Below are 12,459 nucleotides of genomic sequence, written 5' to 3' on the forward strand. Positions count from 1 at the left end.
TGTGGGTCACAGGAGTGCATTTACTATCTGTTATATATTCGTTGGTATTAAAATGTGATGTAAATGATCTTTAAAAAATAATTATATACACATTTTATATATATATATATATATATATATATATATATATATATATATATATATATATAAAACTACATACACACATGGTATACAGATAGATAAATAGATAGATAAATAGATAGATAGATACTGTAGATAGATAGATAGATCCTCTCTTGCAGCAGTGCTTGAAAAATGTCACAGTGCTTCACCACAATGACAGAAAATAGGAGTAGCACTGTTTACAGTGTCATTTCAGAGTTGCTTTAAGCCGGCCATGCATGGATTGAAATTCAGCCAGTTCAGCAGGAACAAATGTGCGGATTAGAGATCTTTTTTTGTTGCACAACCTGCTGGTTGAACGAAAAAAAAAGAAGAAGAATGTATGGGCTGCCTTAACTGCTTCTGCGACGCCCTATAGCAGAAATACTGCTAAAGAGTGACACGGGTGCGCAAAATCACGTATATATACGTGATTCTGCAGTTCCGAGTAGGGGATGTGCCCTTCATGGCCTTGGCTGTTAATCACTGGATCCCGACCGGTGATTCCCTGCCGACACCCGGCGATCTCCGAGGATTAACCCTTTGATTGCCCCACAAGTTAACTCCTTCCTGCCCAGTGCTATTAGTACAGTGGCAGTGCTTTTTATTAGCACAGATCACTGTATTGGTATCACTGGGGATGTCAGTGACACCAAGTCAGTTCCCCCCAGTGTCACTGGGGATCAGGGGCGGACTGACCATTCGAGCACTCGGGCACTGCCTGAGGGCCCGGGGTCAGTAGGGGGCCCCATGAAATGCCCCTGGTACCTTTTTATAGGCTTTTTTGAGTGTGGGCAAGGACACAGGGGCCCCATGATCCCCTATTGCCCGGAGGCCCCATGAGTTGTTAGTCCGCCCCTGCTGGGGATGTCAGTGACACCAAGTCAGTTCCCGCCAGTGTCAGAATACCCATCGCAGTCCCACTATAAGTCACTGATCACCGCTATTACTAGTAAACAAAGACTAAGAACGAAATTCCAGTATACATACTGCCATTTTTAAACGCTATAACTTTCATATAAACCAATTAATTAATACGTATTGGGATTTTTTTTTAGCAAAGACGTAGCAGAATACAAATTTGCCTAAATTTATGACAAAATTAGTTGTTTTGCATTTTTTTACTGCATATGTTTAATAGCAAAAAGTCAAAAATATTGTTTTTTTTTTCAAAATTGTCGGCCTTTTTTTGTTTATAGTGCAAAAATAAAAAAACGCACAGGAGATCAAATACCAGAGAAAGAAAGCTCTATTTGTGAGAAAAAAAGAACGTAAATTTCATCTGGGTGCAGCGTTGCATAATCACGCAATTGTCAGTTAAAGTAACGCAATGCCATATTGTAGAAAATGGCCTGGTCAGGAAGGGGAGTAAATCCTCTGGAGGGCAAGTGGTTAAACATTGTTAAAGGAGAGGTGTGAGTAATATCATAATTTCACAATTAAAATATGACTTGAAATCCTGCAAGTCTGAGCACTTAACAATGCTCCTAAGAGGCCTCATGCTTGCTGGTTATTTAACTCCGGTGCATGAGACTCCAGTGTTTATGATGGTACAGATACACCATACAGCCCCGATGCTGGACAGTCTGGGGTTTATTTACTAAAGCTGGAGAGTCCAAAATCAGACTCCCTTCTGCATAGAAACCAATCATCTTCTAACCTCAGCTTGTTCAATGAAGCTTTGGCAATGAAACCTGGAAGCTGATTGGTTTCTATGCAGAAGTGAGTCTGATTTTGGACTCTCCAGCTTTAGTAAATAAACCCCTCTGCGTCCTGGGCATTCCTTCCTAAGCACCTACAGCACTAAATGTAAGTACTGCTCTGTGCACTGCCCAGACCCATCCAACTGCAACAGTCTCTCATGGAGATTGACAGGTGACTGGCAGCAAGGCTGGGTGGTCCACCCGCACCTAAGTGCTCACTGTGTGTGAGGACTAACATATGATCTATATTTGTACAAGAACTGTCAGACAGTTTTTACTGCATAGGACCAGCACAGTAGAAACAGAAGTGGAAGAGATCTTTAATGCAGGCATCTATTTAGTACTGCTGCTCATGGGCACAATAGCAAGCTACAGTCATAGCCCAAAATATTAGCACCCCTGCATTTTTGTCAGATAATGCAATTACAAATGTTTAGGCATTCTCATGTTTATTTTGATGTAAAATGTGTGCTGACACAGTTGTATCCTGTGCTTGAAGGTCAACTTGAATTTATCTGGAAGCTGATCGAAGTTCGAAAAATCCTTTGTTGCAATCTTTAATCAAGTTTTTCCCTTTTGTCCACATCCAGGGAGATTAGCTACAGTGGCAAGGGCTGTAAACGACAATGTTGCAAACAGTGGACACAGGAACATTAAGATCTGTTAATAGATATAGGTGAGTTTAATTACAGGAGCATCACAAACTTGGAATGCAATTATTTCTTACAATTTTGAGAAGGTGTCAATAATTCTATCCGGTTCATTCTTGGGGTTTTGCTTGGAATGTGCCAAATTTGGCTTTTTGTTTTTCCACTTTTTTGTGTCATACCAATACAAACAAAAGGAATAAACATGAGAATGCCTAAACAATTGCAATAATTTTCTGGGCGACGTGGTGCATTATTCGGCAGAAATGCAGGGGTGCCAATATTTTTGGCCATGACTATAAAAATTAATAGTACAGAACATATTTTGAAGCAGAGTATATGGTCATTACTGCTTTATACTGCTATAGGCATACTACTATATTATTATGTTCCTATATTATTCTTAGCAATAGAAAAAAGTTATGTGAATGTGATAAAGATAATTAATGTAAAACAAATAATTGATTAAAAGAAGCATACCAAGGAATTTTTGGCCTGCTCATCTAATGGATCATTCCAAATTGGTGGGTGTTTTGATACGTGACTGTCAAAATTTGGTGTTGGATCCAATGCTGTTTTCTTTGGAGAAATGCTGGGAACTTTTCTAACTTTGCCAAACAGCACCTATTTAGAAAAAAATATTTAGAGTACCAAGTAAAAATGCATAAGCATCAATCAGAAGACACATTTATTAGTATACATATCCTACTTAGGCTTCACACTCTTAAAGAGGGCCTTTACTGTGCTACTATGCTTAAAAACGACATGCAGAGGACAAAGGACTAATTACAATATTATATCTCTCAATATACAGTACTAGTATTGTATGTATAATCATGTGTGTTCTTAATTGCACATGCACTGCATGCATTAAATATGTGAAAAATCCCCTTATAAGTGTAAACAATATAGATAAAAAAGTCCACTAAAGCAGGGCTTAAAATTTTGAGTCTAGACCTACTAGCCAGGCACAAACCTTACTCTCCACCAGTTGCCCTACCCAACCTTGCCCAGGTCCGCCTCCAATCCCACCCCTGGCCCATCCCCCAATCCTGCTCCCAGCCCTGTCCCCAACCACGCCCCCTTATGGCTTATGAAATTAAAATTTTCTTTAGAATAAAGAGTCCAAAATATAAAAAACTGCAATTATAACATAGCTTTAATATGTCTATTTAAACATAACAGCAATAGCTTAATAGCAATAGGGTGCAATCAAAATATCAAGTTTTACAGCTTTAAACCTGTAGTAAACATTTTGTATTTTTTTTGTTTATCTCCTGCATCTTTAAAAGGAGACATTAGTAACTAAAGTCTCTTTTAAAAGATGTAAGTTTAGTTTACAGAAGTATAGCATAAGAAAAAGTGCTTATTTTGATGCCAAAAAACATGGAATAATAGATACTGTAAACATGTTGTATTTTTTATCTCCAGCAGAGACCTTAGAGAAGTGTGGCATTAAGAAAAAAGTGCCTCCTTTGATGGCCAAAAAACATTGCATAAAATAAAAAACAATAGTAAACATTTTGCATTTATTTATCTCCAGCATCTTATTAAAAGAGAGCTTAGAGAAGTAGTGCATTAAGAAAAAACAAAAAAGTGCTTTTTAGATGCCAAAGAACATGGCATAACAATAGTAAACATTTTAACAAAGATGTGCTAATAGAGTAGCCATAGTTTGTGTTGTACAGCAGGACCAAGACTTGTGTAATACCCTTTTTCTGATGCAAAATACCAGTTCAATGGCTGTGTGTGGATTGCAATCTATTGAATGAAGAAAAAAAAACACCAAAAAAATCATTTTTTGGATGCCAAAAAGCAGTAGGAAGCCAATTTCACATCAAGATTTGCAATGGTTTTTGTTGTACAGCAGGACCAAGACTTGTGTAATACCCTTTTTCTGATGCAAAATACCAGTTCAATGGCTGTGTGTGGATTGCAATCTATTGAATGAAGAAAAAAAACACCAAAAAAATCATTTTTTGGATGCCAAAAAGCAGTAGGAAGCCAGTTTCACATCAAGATTTGCAATGGTTTTCATTGTACAGCAGGACCAAGACTTGTGTAATACCCTTTTTCTGATGCAAAATACCAGTTCAATGGCTGTGTGTGGATTGTATTCTATTCAATTAAGAAAAAACAAAACAAAAAATAATTTTTTGGATGCCAAAAAGTAGTAGGAAGCCAGTTTCACATCAAGATTTACTATGGTTTTTGTTGTACAGCAGGACCAAGCCTTGTGTAACGTCCCCTTTCTGATGAAAAATACCACTTCAATGGCTGTGTTTGGATTGTAATCTTTTAGTGGTGGTCCATTAACAGCAATCATCAAAAGATCATCCAAAGTCTCCAGTGACAGTGATGAACGATAGACCGTTTTTATTCTGTTTTGGTAACTAAAGCCACGTTCACATGAGGTGGTTGTTGGGGGAAGTACGGCACAGAAATTGACCAGAGGGAGTATGTTGCTGAATCTTTCTTTCTGCTGATTCAATCTTTTCAGTCTCATTAAAAGAGAGTCCATTTTGAATGGAGAGTTTTAGGTCAGCCCACTCTGCTTCTAACAGGTCAATTCTGTCTTAAAACTGATTATCAAAAACATGTTTTGCAATTCTGTGCAACTCAGTCAATCAAAAGTTCAGGATGTGTGCTTTGTGTGGCCAAGACACGCTGTTAAATATATTGAAAGATTGTACAATATCTGAAGAGAATGAGGAAAACCTCAAAATTAAATATCTTTCTGCTTTGGCCAATACAGATTGGCGTATAGACTGAAATTCTCTGTCACCAGCTTGAAGGTTGGTCAGCTGCAGCCCATGTAGTTTTCAATCTTCTGTAAACTTACTAAGAAATTCAAGTTTGTTTTTTCCTTTCCCATCAGAAAGATCCTGAAGAGTTTTAACTGCATGTTCTAGTTTGTTTTTTAACTGACAGATCATACGTTCCTTGTTCTGAAGACCCTCTGACAAAGGTTTCAGCTTGCTATAAAAATCGAATAGGAAATGCTAAAGTTTCACAAACTTCAGCTGTTTCAGGTCTTTCAGGATGCCTTTAACTTTAGCAGATTCAGATCATCGCTCAGTTGATATCTGCTCAAAATGGCTCACTACGGTCTTCAAGTTTTGCAGAAAAGCATGCAAGGCCTCAACTTTGCTGCATAAGCAGCACACTGTGTGTACATCTTTAATTTTCAAGATTTACTTACTTAAAGTGTTTGCGAGATCTTTAAGTTGCATAAGGTGTTTTGCTGAGCAATGATAACATTTGAAAACACGCCGCACCACCTCATCGAATGTTTGTAGGTATGGCATTTCCTTGCAAACATCCAAGATCGCAAGCTGCAAGCGATGAGCCACACAATGTATGCTGATCATCTGTGGGCAGACTTCTTTCATCTGGACTGCTAAACCTGACTTGTGGCCAAGCATGCTTACAGCTCCATCCGTTCCCAATCCTACAACCCATGAAGAGCCTCTGTAATTAAGATGCAAATTATCCATAAAGGCAGTCAATCCTTTGAAATAACCTTCGGCTGTAGCATTTTCTAGCGCAAATGTACCCAAAAAATCTTCTTTCACGTCTCCTTCTAAAACATAACGGACATAAATGTTTGCATGTTCAGTGTAGGTTCGATCTGTAGATCCGTCAATCATGATGCAAACAAAAGGTGACTTTTTAATGTTTGCCACAAGACTTTCTCTGATTATTCTTGCAATGAAATGAATTAATTGTTTGCATTGAACATTACTTCCATATTTCTGCAGAACTGGCACATCTAGTTTGGCACTTAATGGTAATAAATCAGGGAAATCTAGAAATGGCTTTTCACATTTAGCTACGTAATAAACAATGTTAAACGTGTGTGTCATGTGCTGAAACATTGCAGTGTCAATTTTTCTGATACACATAGCTAAAGGTCTTTCTTCAGAGTTGTCTCTTGCCTTTGCCTTATCAATATTCTCTTTGTATTTATTACGTTTGTTATGCCATACAAAAGTTTCCCTTTAAATGGAGCTTTTATACCATTTGCCTATTATTCATCTGAAATATGGGGGAACCAACTGCAAACTTTACATATAACTGTATCATTTTCCTTGGAGTAAGCAAGCCATGAAAACTGATCCAGCCAATGTGTACTAAAACAGCGTTTTTTCATGGTCTTTCCAGCATCACCATCATTTGTCTTAAGTTATTACAGCAGTGGAAGTTTATGGCAAACCACAACTAGCAACAGAATTAGCTATTGATTTATTCTCTTTTTCTATAGGGTTTGACTGGGACTCCACAACAGTAGGATGATCTTTTTCTGTAAAAAAAAAATCTTAATTTGCTCTGTTTCATGTTGCAGTGTAAACAAGGAAACCAAAAAAAAAAAATAAGGAAAAAACTCAGGTATGAGATATGGGTTGAATACTGGAAATTGGGACCATTTTTTTGTATTACGTCTGGGCTGCCACACATGACTCAGGCTGAAGAAGATCCTCCATGACATGTGATCATTCTAGTTGCACTGTCAAGGCCTGTCTTGGCTGCCTATAGGCCTTTCTGCTGGCTGAGCCTATTAAACACTGGTCTGCTGGCTGGCTTGATTGATGGCCGGCTTGATTGATGGCTGGTCTGATTGATGGCCTGACTAAAGTCTGGTCTGCTGGCTGGTCTGATTGATGGCCTGATTAAAGTCTGGTCTGCTGGCTGGTCTGATTGATGGCCTGCTTAAAAGGCTGGTCTGCTTGAAGGCAGATTAACGGCAGGTCATCTGAGTGGCAGTTCGGATTAACGGCAGTTCAGATTAACGGCAATTCAGATTAAACAAGGCAGTTCAGCTCAATGGCAGTTCAGATTAAACAAGGCAGTTCAGCTCAATGGCAGTTCAGCTCAACGGCAGTTCAGATCAAAGGCAGTTCAGATTAAACAAGGCAGGTTGGATTAAACAAAGCAGTTCAGCTCAACGGCAATTCAGATTAAACAAGGCAGTTCAACTCAACGGCAGTTCAGATTAAAGGCAGTTCAGCTCAAGGGCAGTTCAGATTAAACAAGGCAGTTTAGCTCAATGGCAGTTCAGATCAACGGCAGTTCAGATTAAACAAGGCAGTTCAATTCAATGGCAGTTCAGATTAAAGGCAATTCAGAGCAAAGGCAGTTCAGATTAACGGCAGTTCAGATTAACAGCAGTTCAGATCAAAGGCAGTTCAGCTCAACGGCAGGTCAGCTCAACAGCAGTTCAGATTAAACAAGGAAGTTCAGCTCAACAGCAGTTCAGATCAAAAGTAGTTCAGATCAAAGGCAGTTCAGCTCAACAGCAGGTCAGCTCAACAGCAGTTCAGCTCAACGGCAGTTTAGATTAAACAAGGCAGTTCAGCTCAACAGCAGTTCAGATTAACGGCTGTTCAGATTAAAGACAGTTCAGATCAATGGCAGTTCTGATTAAACAAGGCAGTTCAGCTCAACGGCAGTTCAGCTCAACGGCAGTTCCGATTAAAGGCAGTTCAGATCAAAGGCAGTTCAGATCAAAGGCAGTTCAGATTAACGGCAGTTCAGATCAACGGCAATTCAGATTAAACAAGGCAGTTCAGCTCAACGGCAGTTCAGATTAAAGGCAGTTCAGATCAAAGGCAGTTCAACTCAACGGCAGTTCAGATTAAACAAGGCAGTTCAGCTCAACGGCAGCTCACATTAAAGGCAGTTCAGATTAAAGGCAGTTCAAATTAAAGGCAGTTAAGATCAACCGCAGTTGCTCAGCTCAACGGCAGTTGTTCAGCCCAACAGCAGTTGTTCAACTCAACGGCAGTTCAGCTCAACGCCATTTCAGATTAACGCCACTTCAGATTAAAGGCAGTTCAGATTAAAGGCAGTTCAAATTAAAGGCTCCTCTGGTGGCTCTGTGTGTCTGCTGGCTGGGATGCCTTTCAGGTGTTTGTCTCTGCAGGGCGGAGCACGGCTGCTTGCTTGGTGGGTCTGTCCACGCATTACAATTGTGAGGGACCAATGGTGACCCTAGGAAAATAAACAGGGTGCATATAAAATACCACAGTCAAAACCGGGAGGGCACTAATAATTTTCACCACTACCATATGAGGATGTGTAGTCAGCTGCCAATTTTATTGAAAATATTTTTATTTTAAATTAAATTTGTAGCTGATTGTGCATAGGTGTGCTGTGCTTTTTTTTTTTCTTTTTTACTTTTTGAAATATTCAGGCCCCAGAGAGCAGCACTAAAATAGCGTGGTTGTTTTTTTTTAACGTTGTTGGTGTTTTTTTTATTTTACTCTTTTCAAAATCATTTTGCCCCCAGAGTGCAGCACAAAAAATGTCATTTACCTTAAGCTGGTGAGTGTAGTGATGTGCACCGTTAGCCGGTCTCTCCTTCACGCGTTCCCCATGCCGGTGTAGAGCGGACCTCTCCTTGTGTTCCCCAAGGCGGTGTAGAGCGGACCTCTCTTCGTATCCCCCAAGGTGGTGTAGAGTAGGCCTCTCCTCGTGTCCCCTAAAGCGGTGTAGAGCGGGCCTTGTGTCTCCCAAGGTGGTGGAGAGTGGGCCTCTCCTCGTATCCCCCAAGGCGGTGGAGAGCGGGCCTCTCCTTGTGTCCCTTAAGGCGGTGAAGATCGAGCCTCTCCTCGTGTCCCCTAAGGCGGTGAAGAGTGGGCCTCTCCTCCTGTTCCCTAAGGCGGTGGAGAATGGGCCTCTCCTCGTGTTCCCTAAGGTGGTGGAGAGTGGGCCTCTCCTCGTGTCCCCCAAGGTGGTGGAGAGCGGGCCTCGTGTCCTCCAAGGCGGTGGAGAGCGGGCCTCGTCTCCCCCAAGGTGGTAGAGAGTGGGCCTCGTGTCCCCCAAGGCGGTGGAGAGCGGGCCTCATGTCCCCCAAGGCAGTGCCCCCCAAGGCAGTGGAGAGTGGGCCTTGTGTCCCCCAAGGCGGTGGAGAGTGGGCCTCTCCTCGAGTCCCCCAAGGCGGTGGAGAGCGAAGAAGAAACCGGAAGTCGGAAACCGGCTTCACAACGAGGCTTGGAGCGCAAGTGGAAATCGATCCTTGGGGCCTGGGGATCACATTGCAAGCCACCCGCTCCATCTGAGCTCGCCACAAAGGGATTTCCCCTCACATTTGGCGAGCGGAAATTTCAAGCCCTGCACTAAAGTATATATGTCCTCATCTGCAAAGTGCCCATTTCATTATAAAGTGTCTGGTGCACAACAAAACTCCACAATCTTTTGTGCTCCGCTCCACTAATGTGCAACACCACCACTCCAGAAGACTCACCAAATAATCATGACCTGTTTAAATGCGCTTTTCCCCTCCAAAGAAGATCAACCTCCAAGGCTCCTCCACTTTTTTCTCTCAAATATACACAGGAATGTCACAGAATTCAGTGGGGTCTGACCGCCGTCCTGAGCTCAGTCCGGGAAGCAGGAACAAACAGCTCTCTACTGTCCAGTACGGAAAGTCAGTCAGCAGATGCCTGGCACAGCTCCTGCACTCTCCCGGCGATCGCAGACTACCAGCAGATACACATATTCAAAGGCTCCAACTCATTCTCCGTCTGCCTCAAGTCCTTCACATCATCTAGGGCAGGGGTGTCAAACTGGCGGCCCTCCAGCTGTTGCAAAACTACAAGTCCCATCATGCCTCTACCTTTGGGAGTCATGCTTGTAACTGTCAATCTTGCAATGCCTCATGGGACTTGTAGTTTGGCAACAGCTGGAGGACAGCCAGTTTGACACCTGTGATCTAGCGCCTTCATATCGCTAAACTGGTAACCTGTAAAGCCTTTTAAAGCGTAGTATATTGGGATTTTTAGGTACCATAGTTTGGTGTTGTTTCAAGGGTGGAAGCAATTTTAAAGTGTGACATGTTTGGTATCCACTCAGCGTAACATCATCTTTTCATGGCCCACAACATTCCACTAAAACTTCCCTACTAAAACTCATTAACGACCTACTAACTGCTAAAACCGATGGCCATTACACCACACTCATATTCCTAGACCTTTCTTTTGCCTTTGACACAGTCAACCACCTGTTGGTCTCCATGCCTCTGCTCTCTCCTGGTTCTCCTGTTACCTTTCTCAGCGCACTTTCAGCATCACATACAACAACTCCTCCGCTGCTCTTCCTCTTTCGGTTGGGGTACCCCAAGACTCTGTCCTTGGGTCCCTCCTTTTTTCTCTCTACACCTCCTCCCTGGGACAAACTTATACCCTCTTATGGCTTCCAATACCACCTCTATGCTGATGACACCCAGATCTATCTTTCCACTCCCTAGCTCATCCTCTCAGTCTCCTCATGTATCACAAATCTACTAAGCGATATATCAGTATGGATGTCAAACCTCTCCCTTAAACTCAATCTTTCCAAAACCGAGCTTGTAATATTTCCTCCTCCCCGATCCTCCACTCATGACTTTACCATTAAGATCAACAGCACAACCATTGGTCCTTCCCCTTATGCCTGGGTGCTAGGTGTAATCCTAGACTCTGACTTCTCCTTTGGGCCCCACATCCAATCACTGGCTAAATCCTGCCTCCTCAACCTCCGCAACATTTCCAAAATCCACCCTTTTCTGACCAATGACACCACAAAACAACTTATCCATGCCTTGATTATATCCCGCCTTGATTACTGCAACTCCCTCCTCATTGGTCTACCGTTACAGAAGTTATCCCCCCTTCAGTCTACTATGAATGCTGCTACTAGACTCATACACCTTACCAACTGATCAGCGACTGCTGCCCCTCTCTGCCAATCCTTTCACTGGCTTCCACAAACCCAATGTATAAAATTCAAAATACTAACCACAACTGACGGGCATGGATTTCATAAAACTTTCATAAAATTTCATAAAACTGACATCCTTCCCATTCAGCTTAAATCCATGTGCCCGTGTGAAACCATCTTTAATCCAGTCAAACATGGATGCACAAATCTGAGTGACCGACAAAATGGGTCAACTGGTTAGACCAGACATCTATGATACATCACAATAGAATCCAAACGAAAATCAGTTAAGTCCTCAAAGTAAACATCTCTATTATATTTGGTGGTAAATCTTCTGCAGTGGGTAAAGACCACTTGTTAATAAATTCCCTTGGAAAGGGAATGCACTCCTCCACATTGCTATTGGAATCCTATGATTTCACAGGCAGATTTTAATGAAAAAGTATGGGAAGACACAGTATTGAAAGACCCAATACCCAAAACAGAAGGCTGATACCCTAAGTGTAGGGTAGATGGCACTGCTTTATTCAAAGAATATTTAACTTATAAAAGAATAAACAGCTATTTAAAGTCAGAGAGCATGATAGGAGCCTCAGGTATAATACGTGGTAAATGCAGTGCGACATGCTTTCTAGTATAATGCACCAGAGTCCATGTAGAACCTGTCACAGAAACCACAGTGACTTGGGCTCCTGGAGGGGCCTGGGGGATAGCCTCCTTCCCACCAACTATGAACCCAGGACTAAGGAGACCGCCCCCTCTTGGGGTTACAAGAAACCTTTTCCCTTAGAGGGTTATATAACTTCTCTGGGTACCTGGCTGGCTGTGAATTATACCAACTACCCTTTCCATGATATTAGGGCTGGAGGGGCTGTTTCTGGAACCCCTTGGCATACTGTGCATAGTGGAACTATTATCCTGGAGCAATGTGTTATGTGTAGGGGTGAATTTCAGCATATGTGGGGTTAAGAAACTTTATTTTCTGTTACAGGCTTCCTGGTATTAGCTATTGTTTGCAGTAATTAGGTTTACCTTATAAGCTCTCACTTTGTTTTATCACCTCCAGAGTCCAGACAGCTAGGGGCTTGAAAGGAATCCATTGTTTCTTAGTGTTTGACTGTTTATTGGTTTATGTAATGCAATTTTCTCCTGGGACATGTAATGTGTGCCATACTTGTCTAGGAGGGAAGGTTTTTGTTTATAAATGCTGTGCTGTTTGTTAATGAAACCAGTCCTGTTTTACCCACTATAACATTGGTTCTGTCTACAATTTATTATGCCAAATAGGTGTGCGGGAGAAAAAACCC

General features: G+C 41.7%; 1 protein-coding gene across 1 annotated transcript in view; it reads right to left on the reverse strand.

The window, feature by feature from the left end:
- TEX15 (testis expressed 15, meiosis and synapsis associated) overlaps window positions 1-12,459 on the reverse strand; it is an 88,017-nt gene that overhangs the window by 50,186 nt on the left and 25,372 nt on the right. The window contains exon 4 of the mRNA XM_089670600.1: window positions 2,933-3,076. Coding sequence (XP_089526726.1) covers window positions 2,933-3,076 — 144 coding nt within the window. The remainder of the gene's footprint in view (window positions 1-2,932; window positions 3,077-12,459) is intronic.

The sequence above is a fragment of the Staurois parvus genome, unplaced genomic scaffold (assembly GCF_062004578.1).
Source record: "Staurois parvus isolate SC_StPar_1 unplaced genomic scaffold, SC_StPar_1.0 ptg000091l, whole genome shotgun sequence".
Taxonomy (NCBI): Eukaryota; Metazoa; Chordata; class Amphibia; order Anura; family Ranidae; genus Staurois; species Staurois parvus.